Source organism: Rutilus rutilus (genome assembly GCF_951802725.1).
Source record: "Rutilus rutilus genome assembly, chromosome: 8".
Taxonomy (NCBI): domain Eukaryota; kingdom Metazoa; phylum Chordata; class Actinopteri; order Cypriniformes; family Leuciscidae; genus Rutilus; species Rutilus rutilus.
The window spans coordinates 19311516-19324380 of record NC_140222.1 but is presented as its reverse complement, the minus strand read 5'-3'; the positions used below and the strand labels follow the sequence as shown (position 1 = coordinate 19324380).

General features: G+C 40.4%; 2 protein-coding genes across 2 annotated transcripts in view; both read right to left on the bottom strand.

The window, feature by feature from the left end:
* LOC311295964 (uncharacterized protein) overlaps positions 1–12865 on the bottom strand; it is a 597210-nt gene that overhangs the window by 433235 nt on the left and 151110 nt on the right. The gene's annotated exons all lie outside the window — the stretch shown is intronic.
* On the bottom strand, positions 2064–6617 carry LOC311294714 (uncharacterized protein; the record flags this gene model as incomplete). The annotated part of the gene is made up of 1 exon (XM_084415727.1): positions 2064–6617. One exon carries the CDS (start codon positions 6615–6617, stop codon positions 4536–4538), a length of 2082 nt encoding a protein of 693 aa, XP_084271853.1. The 3' UTR covers positions 2064–4535.

Genomic DNA, 12865 nt, shown 5'->3' with positions numbered 1-12865 from the left:
ACCAATGAAAGGAGCTTTAAGTGGCAGTTTACATGTGATTTAAATGCATCAGCATAATCAATGAGGTGAAAACAGGTGCAGTAGAAATACAGAGCAGACTCCCAGACAAATGTTCAGTCTTAAAAGATTGAGCTTGGTCTGGTGATAGCCAGACTAATTTAACTTCATTACAGCACGAAGAAAATATATGACCCATATAATGTTTGTATGCCTTATGTGGGGCTTAACAATAATAAAAAAAAATAGTAGGCTATAGCTTACAGATTGAATTTGGATCATTCCTATCTGACTGATACCCGATCCACCAAAGAATGGCAGTGGCACTTCCCTAGTTAGGACAGATTTATATGAAAGTTAGCTTTTATTCCTCAGTGTATTATGTTATATTTGTGTGGATTTAGCAACACACTTAAAAGTGCTGGATGTAAGGGAACTATGATGAATATAACTCAAAGGGTGATTGAATTAGTCTACAGTGAATAAGAACCTAATTAATATGCAAATGATTCAGAATTAATATTTAACACTATCAACTATTCGTCCACCAGCAAATTGAGATTATTTTATCAATTCTGGACAGAATATTGTCCCGAATGTATCCCCAAAATTATGATCACTGATTACGAGCAAGGTAACAAGATCAACAGTTTAAGGCAGTAACTTGTAAGCACACAGCCCAAGACACTTGTATGTAAAGTCAACCAAGACTTTATTGAACTATAAAACACACAAACTAATCTAAATCTGGCAGGTTGGATACAACTAACAGGGCTTAGGCTCAGACAATTAGCAGACTACGCCACGATAGGACTTACACCCAAATAATTTGTTATCTTGTTCTAGCAAGGCACTCAAGTTCATTTGATGGATTAGCCAGACACAGTGATCCAGTACAAAAATAGAATTTTATTAAATCAAGGAGCACACACACAGTAATTCGGGGACAGAACCTGAGCCTTATCATAACGCGTTCATGTCTCGAGACTCTGGCACCTTGGTCTGGCACAACCATGTACGAACATTTTATTAACACACATATAGCCTAATACAAATGGAGAGTAGTAGATTTGTCTCTTATTAGCCTGATTAAGAAAAAATTATCGCAAAACACTGTACAAATTAATAAAACATGAATTATACAAAACCATCATATGCTTCATTCTGAAGGGTTGGTATTTGATGGTTTGTAGATTGCATTTAGTAGATGAGACATTCAAATAAACATTTGTAATTGGTTTCTAAAAAGGTGTTTTATGCATGTTTGGACTGAGTTTTCGTTGCATGTAGGCTCCACTAGACCTGTAAATCCGTTTTTATTTTTAATCTTGGTATGAATATAAAAAAATATACCACAATTAATGTAACTCAACACTCTCGGAAAAAAAGGTACAAAAGCTATCACTATGGTGGTACCTTTGTACCTAAAGAGTGCATATTAGTCCCTCAAAGGTAAATATTGGTACCAAAAGTGTACATATTAGTACCTAAATGGTACATATTAGAACCCTTTTGAAGGGTTTTGTCCCAGTGACAGCTTTTGTACCTTTTTTTCTGAGAGTGAATGAAAAAAAAAAAATGTAAGCATAAAAAATAGGAATATACAAATTCAGAAATAAATGTACACATTTGTTAACAAGAAATAACACTCCAGTTTAGTTCAACTTCATTTAGCTTATCATTTACCTGAATATTTGTTCACTGGTTTTTAGTTTTGGGTTGTTTTTACATTGTTTATCAGACTATAACAAAGTGATATTAATCGATTTACGGTGTTGGTGAAGTTTGTCTCAGCTGTTGACACCAATAAAATGAGCTTTAAATGTGATCAAATATGAACATCGGCAATGAATGAGGTGAAAACAGGAACTACTGAAATGAATCGTAATGCAAACTCATCAAGAGTTAAAAAGGTGACAAAGATGTGGCCCTCAACCCCAGTGCATCCAGCCTCGAAAAACTCAATATCCAAAACAATAATCGAGTTTCTTGAGGTTTCTCATGATTCATTGTGGCTTATGTTACTGTTTTAAAAAGAAGACATAAAAAGAATAGTTCTTATCAATGCGAGTTTATTAATTGATGTAAGCCAAATATCTGAACACGTCTCTTACATGCATTGTAATAAAATAGTCACTTAAAAATAATTTCATTTTGTATTTAACAAAGTAACATGTTATAGAATGAAATGCATCCGCTTCTCTGACACAGAACAATGACGTGCATATTAATAAAATACATTTTAACAGTTAACAGTGTTATAAATTAGCATCCTCATATAACTTTTGACAGGTCTTCAAACAAAAACAGATCTGTACTCAAATCACATCACTCCACCAGTTTCAAATCATTTATTTTAGTTTGGGGTGTAGCCATGTTTTCCTCTCCTCACACAATTGGGAACAACAGAAACTCAGCCACGAAGTGGTAAGCCACGTAAAATCACAGAGCGGTGTCAGGGCATGTTGAGGTGCACAGTGCGCAGAAGTCACCAAATTACTGTATGTTGTGGCAAATTCAAAGTCTTCAGATCAGGTCTCAAAGAAAATCTCTCAAGAGTCGAAGTTCCAGGTCTCAGAAGAAGTAACTTTATTGACAAGCAACAAAGTGAGATGCCAGCTGGCCACCTGACTTGCAATGGTCGAACTTCAGATCTTATACCTTTGCTTATCACTAGGTAGCCAATCAGCTATCTTTTTCTTCTTTGCTCCGCCTCCAGATCTCGCTACTGTTAGAATCATCATTCACGGAGACATCTCTTTAGTGGTGGAAAAATCTTTGGCCACACCCATTTTTAACAAAAATATCTGTCACATGATTCTCTGCACCTGCAGTGTCCTAGTGCCATCCATCATTTAATGAACATGTATTTAGTTCCATCTTATCAACTACCTATACACATCTTCTCTCTGAGCTTGTTAGGTACTTTTCACAGAAACCCTTTGACTTGATTTAACCTGATTCATCCTGATTTAACCCGGTTTCTGACTGAGACACTGCAATACAGACTTTACATGAGGCAAAGGAAAATCTCAAACACTTTCTGCAGAGTCAATAGCTTTGTGGGGCCTTCACATTAGCTCAAGAACAGTTCATAGATAGCATCATGGAGTGGGTTTTCATGCCCGAGCAGCTGCGCCCAATCCTTACATCACCAAGTGCAATGCAATGAGTGCTACGTAATGAGGGGGATTATGGTGTTGGGTTGTTTTTCAGGGGTTGGACTTGGTCCCTTAGTTCCAGTGAAAGGAACTCCTAATGTTTCAACATGACGAGACATTTTGGACAATTTCATGCTCCCAACTTTGTGGGAACAGTTTGGGGATGGCCCCTTTTCTTTTCCAACATGACCGCGCACCAGTGCACAAAGCAATGTTCATAAAGACATGGATGAGCAAATTTGGTGTGGAGGAACTTGACTGGCCTGCACAGAGTCTTGACCTCAACCTGATATAACATCTTTGGGATGATTTCGGAGACTGTGAGCCAGGCCTTCTCGTCCAACATCAGTCAATCAATCAATCATCAATCCACAGACAAATGGACACATCCTGCATAAAGTAGCTGTCTTTTCACAAGCTGTTGTGACTTCCGTATAAATGTGATGTCAGAACTACTGCCTTCAGTCACCACCTCCACCAATGGTGGGTAACTCAGAAAACAACAGGCCAATCAGAAGAGAGGCTCGTGTGTCATGAATATTAAGTAGACAGGCCAAAATCGTCCTGTTCTTGGCAGAGCTCCTGAGAAAGGAGCTGTAAAATATATATTGATCTGGTTTTTGGTAGTTATACCAAATATATATTCTTAAGGACATCAAATTCTAAAATAAAACTTCAGAAAGGTGTACAATATGGGACCTTTAATTCAACAATACAAAAATAATAAAGCATAATGATTTAATTAAGCAAAATGATTTACGAATAAAACATATAAAAGCATAATGTGTCACGGTTCATAAATTCATTGTTTCCTTCTTGTCTCCTGTTTCTATTGGTATGCGTGTATGGGTGTGTGTGAGTGGGCATTACCGCTCATCCCGACTGATTAGCGCTCCAGCTGATCTCATTCATCACTCCAGCTGTAGCTCATTCACGCACCCTTAAAACCTCACTGCACTCTCCTCTCATTGTCAGATCGTTGTTTGATGTCTCCCGTGTGTGATCCTGTTCCTGTCTGCGTTCCCGTTCCCCTTGGATTTCGCCTTCACCTGGATCGTCACGTGTCCAGCACTTCACTTCACAGACACCATCGCTGACCATCTAGTCCCTGTGTCACCAGTCTGCCCAGCTTCACCAATGCATATATTTCATTGTCAAAACAGAGTTTTACTTTCATATTTGCTTCTGTCTTTTGTAACCATGACATAATGATTTAACTTGTTAAAATGATTTAACTGTTCACTGTGACAACTTTGAATGATATTTATTGCTCAATGCCATATTTTTAAAGTACCCAGGAATGAAAAACTCTTTGGACACAAACACATGTGAGGCTTTTCCTGTGTATAACATTCAGGTGGATCTTCAGCGATTTGTTCATTGATCAGGCTTCTCTTGATGCAGCTTCTCTCCAATGTGGATCCTCTTATGTTTTTTCAGATTTCCTGACTCACTGAATCTCTTGTCACAGTGTGAACACTTGTAAGGTTTTTCTCCAGTGTGAATTCTTTGGTGCATTTTCACTTCACCTTTTGTTATAAAAGTCTTTCCACAATCAAAGCACATGTAATTCTTCACACCACTGTGTCTTTTCTGGTGTAAATTTAAAACACTAAGCTCTGAAAAACTCTTTCCACACAAAGAACACACGTGAGGCTTTTCCTTTGAATGAACCTTTAGGTGCTTCTTTAAGGAAACTGTTGAAAAAAAGTTTTTACCGCACTGATCACAGTTAAATGTTTTTTCTCTGGAATGAGAATGCAGATGTAATTTAAGTGAGTTTGCATGTATGAAACTCTTACTGCACTGATCACATGTGTATGGCTTCTCTCCAGTGTGGATTTTCATGTGTATAGTAAGGTTTGCTTTTTGGGTGAAACTGTTCCCACACAGATCACATGTGTGTGGCTTCTCTCCAGTGTGGATTTGCATGTGTCCAACAAGGGTTGCTTTTTGTCTGAAACTCTTCCCACACAGATCACATGTGTGTGGCTTCTCTCCAGTGTGGATTTTTGTGTGATTAATAAGGGTTAGTTTGTGTGTGAAACTCTTCCCACACTGATCACATGTGTGTGGCCTCTCTCCTGAGTGGATTTTCATGTGTCTCTTAAGGTTTTCTTTTAATCTGAAACTCTTCCCACACTGATCACATGTGTGTGGCCTCTCTTCTGAGTGGATTTTCATGTGTCTGTTAAGGTTTACTTTTAGTGTGAAACTCTTCCCACACTGATCACATGTGTGCAGCTTCTCTCCAGGGTGGATTTCCATGTGTCTGTTAAGGTTTACTTTTAGTGTGTAACTCTTCCCACACTGATGACATGTGTGCGGCTTCTCTCCAGTGTGGATTTTCATGTGTCCCTTAAGGTATACTTTTAGTGTGAAACTCTTCCCACACTGGTCACATGTGTACGGCTTCTCTCCAGTGTGGATTTTCATGTGTCTGTTAAGGAATCCTTTCTGTTTAAAACTCCTACCGCACTGATCACATGTGTGCGACTTCTCTCCAGTGTGGATCCTCTCATGTTTTCTCAGAGATCCTGACTCACTGAATTTCTTGTCACATTGTGAACACTTGTAAGGTTTTTCTCCAGTGTGAATTCTTTGGTGCGCTGTCAATTGATTAGCTGTAACAAAGGTCTTCCCACAATCAAAGCACATGTAATTCTTCACACCACTGTGTCTTTTCTGGTGTAAATTGAAAAGACTAAGCTCTGAAAAACTCTTTCCACACAAAGAACACACGTGAGGCTTCTCCTTTGAATGAAAGATCAGGTGCCTCTTTAAGGAATCTGCCCCCAAAAAGTTTTTATCGCACTGATCACAGTTAAATGTTTTTTCTCTGGAATGAGAATGCAGATGTAATTTAAATGTGTTTGCATGTTCGAAACTCTTACTGCACTGATCACATGTGTACGGCTTCTCTCCAGTGTGGATTCTCATGTGTTTAGTAAGGGTTGCTTTTCGGGTGAAACTGTTCCCACACAGATCACATTTGTACGGCTTCTCTCCAGTGTGGATTCTCATGTGTTTAGTAAGGGTTGATTTTCGGGTGAAACTGTTCCCACACAGATCACATGTGTGTGGCTTCTCTCCAGTGTGGATTTGCATGTGTCCAATAAGGGTTGCTTTTTGTCTGAAACTGTTCCCACACAGATCACATGTGTGTGGTTTCTCTCCAGTGTGGATTTTCGTGTGATTAATAAGGGTTAGTTTGTGTGTGAAACTCTTCCCACACTGATCACATGTGTGTGGCCTCTCTCCTGAGTGAATTTTCATGTGTCTCTTAAGGTTTAATTTTAGTGTGAAACTCTTCCCACACTGATCGCATGTGTGCAGCTTCTCTCCAGTATGAGCACTCATGTGATGTTTGAGACTTTTTTTGTCTGGGAAACTCTTTCCACACTGAGGACAGGCTCTTCTTTTCGGTGAGCAACTTAAAGATTTGTCCAGTTTTGACATGATGATGTTTCTTCTCCACTTAATTCAGTCGATTACTCTCCGCTTTCTCTTCCATCAAGTCTAAAATTAAAGATAAATAGATAAATCAAAGACAGAAATGTGAAGGGAAAAGACAAAAATGACTTTGAAGTAATAGCAAAAAGTAGACAATTTCTATACAAAATTATAATAGTTTATAAATTAATTATATGCCCATGGAACTTGAATAGGCTAATTCATTATAATAATACTCTTTCAAATATTGTTTTTAAAGCTAGGAATGCACAAGTTTGAATATGTGAGTGCACAAAAACGGTCCCATGCAGAGTGTTTCCATACAAAGAAATACAGAAAACAGAACAAAGAGATGAATGAAGATATCAGAGATTAAGTATGTCTATGATGTAAAAGTATTGAATTAGAAGATAACTAAACAATTAAAACACTGTGTAAACAAATATTTTCTTTCTAATTAAACTTATGAGTGATCATTACTTATTCTTTTATGTTTAGTAAAAACCTGCTATCATTACTAAACAACATTAGTTATATGTACTATTTAGCTGAAAGATTCATTGCACTAATCAGGTTTAGCAGAGATAACTTGGTATGTTCAGTGTAACGACGTATGTTGTTACGGGAAGAAGGAGGCGGGAACCGGCGAACATTTAACATTTTAATGATAAAAATGAACCAAATACAAAATAAAAGTAAAAGCCAGCAGTCCCTCACGGACAACTGCTGGCCACACAAAACAGAAACAAAACATCAACTAAAACACAGGCCTGTTCCTCTCTCCCTCTTCACTGTCGACGCTCCTCCTTTATGCTTCCGCTCCTCCGTGAGAGATTCGAGACCGGTGCGTCTCGCAGGTGTCGCTCATCAGAGTAATCACACCACCGGCCTTGTGCCGCTCTCTCACGACCCTTGGCCTCGTCCTGCTCGCCACATACCCCCATCGCCCCTCGCAGGCAGGGGGATACCCACGAGTCTGCGCTCTACTCCCCCCTCCCCCTCCTCCGGGGAGACCGAACACGGCGGCTGCAGTACCTGGGGGTATGGACAGACGAGGCGAGAGAAAAGGAGACGGAAGCATGAGGAGCGACAGAGACGAGAGAGGGGTGTAGACTTGGAATTTAGTCTATTCCCCTTATTATTAGATTCACAGGGCCGGACACCAGTTATCTTGCCAAGAAGAATTTTATTCTTATATGTCAGGAGAGAAACTCTGAGAAGATGTTATATTCATACCAGGTCTATGCGTTTCCATGTTTCTCTGCTGCAGTACAGTAAGATTGAGCTTAAATACACAACTGAGCAACTTTTGTTTTCCTTTTAAGGTATCAAAAACATATAGCTTATGTTTAAAAATGGAATGTAAACCTAATTCTTACACATGGTGCAATCCACTATCCTTCTGTATATACATTAATACATTAGTGGTATACAAATGGTACATTTGCATTAGTTGAAACATTCCTCTTCTCGCAAAGAGCATACCAACTGTACACATTTGAAGTATCATCATCATTGGAACTCTGCTAAGTGAACATTGCATTGCACACATACCTTTAAGCAGAAAACAAAATCCTCAGAGCTACCCTCCTTGTGTCCAAAATATGTTCCTTAAACACGTGTCCATGCAATCTATAGTCTAACTTGTGCATTTTAAACTTCATAAGATAATACAACTAATCAAGAATAGTAAACTAATAAAGAATAGTAATAAAGAATGATAATACAGATACATAATATAAAATAATGCAATTATATTCAAAGATGAAATTTAGTCTTCAGGGGAGAGAGAAAAAAAATAAAAATAATGGTTACACTTTATTTCGATAGTCCACTTTAGACATTCTACTAACTATAAGTAACTTTTCAACTACATGTCAACTAACTCTCATTAGACTATTAGTAGGCTGTAATAGACAGTCAATAGACTGGTAGGTTAAGTTTAGATGTTAGGATTTGGGTTAGGAGAATAAGTTGACTTGTAGTTGCCAAGTAACTTATAGTCAGTAGAATGTCTGTTAGGGGACCAACAAAACAGAGTGTTAGCAAATATTAAGCAGACAGTCTATTAATACTCTAATGACAGATAGTTGACATGTAGTTGCAAAGTTACTTATAGTTAGTAGAATGTCTAAAGTGGACTATCGAAATAAAGTGTTACCAAAATAATTCTTGGTCCGGTTCCCACAACACACTGCCATCTGGCCCTGCACCAGCTGGGTGATCTTCTCCGCGGTGCCTGGCGGTGACGCTGGATAGCCCTCGGTGGACGGCACGAGGCTCCTCCGCCGCCTGTTGGACGGCGACGGCTCCTCCGGATACGGGCAGACGGCAGTAGTCCCCCGTTCCCTGCTCCTCCCCATCATGGTGGACGACAGCAGGCTCCAGCCCACGGCAAACGGCGGCGACTCCTCCGCTCCCTCACGGACGGCAGCCAGCACCGAGCTCGTCCATCCCCCCGGCAACTCACTCCAGCGCACCGCCTCGAGCGTCCATGGCGACGGAAACTGCCTGCCATGTGCTCGATGGCACCGCGGATTCCCAACAACGGCGAGGGCTCTTTGACAGCGCGTTCCTCCTCCTTCACGGGTTTCGGCACCAATGTAACGACGTATGTTGTTACGGGAAGAAGGAGGCGGGAATCGGCGAACATTTAACATTTTAATGATAAAAATGAACCAAATACAAAAGGAAAGTAAAAGACACAAAACAGAAACAAAACATCAACTAAAACACAGGCCTGTTCCTCTCTCCCTCTTCACTGTCGACGCTCCTCCTTTATGCTTCCGCTCCTCCGTGAGAGATTCGAGACCGGTGCGTCTCGCAGGTGTCGCTCATCAGAGTAATCACACCACCGGCCTTGTGCCGCTCTCTCACGGCCCTCGGCCTCGTCCTGCTCGCCACATTCAGTTTCATAAGGAAGGAGAGGGGGCTAATTCAAAAACCTGCGTGGTCACGTGAAAAGATGCGCGTCTAACGTGTGTCTAAGTGTACTACAGAATATTAGAATTGTTAGAAAATATCCATAAAAAAAAAAAAAAAACAAAAAAAAACAGTAGAATAGAGCTGAAAGACATCTACGACAGTTGAATTATATGATTAATAATAAGGAAAAAGTAAATTAACCAGATGAACAAGAACAATAAAAATAAAATAAAATGACCATAAAACCAGAGGGGGGGGGGGGGGGGGGGGGGGGGGGGGGAACACTCGTTTCTGAGTTTTGTTAGGTTGGATATCAGAAAGATCATCTAAAATAAAAACTAGAGATGCACCGATTGATCGGCTGGTGACCGGAATTGGCCGATTTTCACGTGATCGGCCATGACCGGCGACCGGCCGGTCAGTCTGACATATGCCGATTTTATGCCGGTCAAATGCACTCGGGCGCCGCATGATTAACCTTTTGAGCGGTACGGTCTCATATATGGGATTTTTATTTCTGTGCCCCTAGTACGGTGCTGTTCAGTGACGTCGCATAACTGCCAGATTCAAACTGTGCTTTCGCGCGTTGGCTGGCGCTGAGCCAGAGTCGGACGCGTTCAGCGCTGTCATATATCACAACTAAGCAGTGTTTTCAACCTCATAATGTTTATTTTAGGTTTCAGATATTTAAATACACATAAGCACGAGTAAAACAATACATTTGGAGTTTGTAAAATACACACTGATGTCTGTGGAAGCAGCAATAACAATCTATTCAAATATAATTTGCCGACATGTGTTATTCATATCAGACAAACATAGTGGAAGTAACTAAAGTTTACTCTATTCTTCTCAGTTAACCGGCCACTTATTGCATTTATTTCGGGAGAAACTGATGAATTCACGTGCTGTAAATCCGACTAACTGGACAACATTGCGGCGCCCATCTCATGTTATAGATCAAGATTATTTATAAAGGTTTTTAAACGACCAAACACACTCACTTACACGTATTTGAGCATCGGAATATCAGATAGGCCAGTTGATGACATGGTAAGCAAGTTTGTGCATATTTTGAATAAAAAAGGAAAAGCGAAATAAAAGCGACACATCTGTCATACAGTATTATTGTGGCTGCGGTGTATCGAGTGACGCGTTGCCATGGAAACATTAAAGGGAACGTTCGCCTTGAAAAAACTCAAGTCAGTTAGAATATTTTAAACTTATGCGTGAAAGGGTTAAAGAAAAGATAGAAAATAAATATTTGTGTGTGCTGTAAAATGGTTAGAAAAAAATTAAATCGGAATCGGCTAAAATCGGTATCGGCAGGTACAAATGAAAAATCGGAAATCGGAATCGGCCTAGAAAATTGTAATCGGTGCATCTCTAATAAAAACAGATGGGGACAAAGGGGCCGAAACATTCAATAAAGTGGACAAACTTTCTTTAACCATATTCCAAAAGTAAGCAACCCCAGGGCATTCCCAAATCATGTGGAAAAAAAGTACCAATTTCCCCTGTATGGCACAGCGTGCAATTAGGATCAGGTTTAAGCTTCATACTATAGAGTTTTCGTGGAGTCATATAAGTCCTATGAATAAAATTAAAATGGATTTGTTGATGATCCGGATTCCTTGAGGCATGCATTACCATCACCCAAACACTGTCCCAATTAAAACTGGGGGAAAGGTCAGGAATATCTGCCCGCCATGAAGAGTCTATTGTCAGAGGAGGCTGCATTTTTTCCAGAAAATAATTATATAATTTAGAAAACAACCCTCTTGTTCCCGGAGTCTCACGTAACACTTTAAGTAAAGGGTGATCTTTAAGAGGAGCCAGCCAAGGAACCCCATAAGTCTTCATGGCTGCCCTCAACTGCCCTGCCCTGTAAGTAAAAAAAAAGGTAGAGCTCTGAAGGTTAAATTGAATGGAAAGTTCTTCAAAGGAGTGAAGGCCTTTATCACCTATTAAGTCACCCAAGGAGTGAATTCCTTTGTCGAACCACTGTTGACACTGGCCAATCTTTATTGGGCGCTTACCAATTAACAAACCATCATTATTAAAGATAGGAGAGTAGGGATTCCAATTAGAACGGATATTACAAGCTTTTTCTGCTGATCTCCAGACCGACAGAGCGTGTGACACTAAAGGACCGAAACGGAGCATACAATTTTTTTAGAGGAATATTGGCAAATAAAACTTCATCTAACTTCAGAGGAAGAACTAGATTTCCCTCCAAGGAACGCCACGAAACATCCATTTTGTCATTATACCAGCTAAGCAGGGGATGTAGTGTAAAAGCCCAGTGATATAGCTTAAAATTCGGAAGTGCAAGTCCACCCGCGAATCTATCTCGTTGCATCGTGGAAAGTTTCAGACGTGGACGTTTGCCATTCCATACAAATTTGGTAATTATGCTCTGTAGCCTATCCCAAAAACGAGAAGGAGGAGGCAAGGGCAGCATAGAACTCACAAAGTTAATTCGAGGGAGGACATTCATTTTGATAATCGAGATGCGCGATCTAAGGGAATTTGGAAGTGATGACCAATTATCCAAGTTACAAGAAATTTTAGACAGGATGCCCTCATAGTTGGTCTTAAAGGAGCTGTATGTAAGAAATGTATTTTAATTAATCATAAAATGGCCCTGATATGTCACTAGACATTAAGAAATCATGTTAATTTCAAATACTTATATCACTGACAACAGTAGTCCGGACAGGATATTGCCATTTAAGCTCAGGTAAAGGACTGGATGTTACAATCCCGGAATCCACGTATCCCAAGATGGTTATACTATAAGCTGAAAATAGGAGAGACATTGAGACAAGTGGCGAGGATCACTGGCTTCACTGGGGTCATCAGGTGGGCACCCTCCTTCACGAGTGTTTCGATGATTAACCCACAACACCTCCAGAGGGCTCATCGGCAACACCTAGCGTCCCAGGTGTGCCCCCCTCAGCTTGTGATCCCCCCTTGCTCACCTACTATTACTGTCTACAGGCCCAGATATTATCCTTTCTCTTCAACCACAGCCAACGGCTGGCCTCCTCTGCTGCATTGGAGAGAGATTTCACAATCTGCTGCAGAGCCTGACCTCGCATTCCTAGGTCCTTCAAAAACCGAACTGAGGAGCGGCCGACAAACCCTCTACAGCCGACCTCTACTGGGTAGATTCTGACTTTCCACCCACGCTGCTCAGCATCAGCTGCCAGCTCTGAGTACTTTAGTCTCTTTCGTTCATACGCCTCTTCCACTGAGTCTTCCCACGGCACTGTCAGTTCCACTATGAAGGCAGTGCGAAGAGTGGAGGACCAAAAGACGATGTC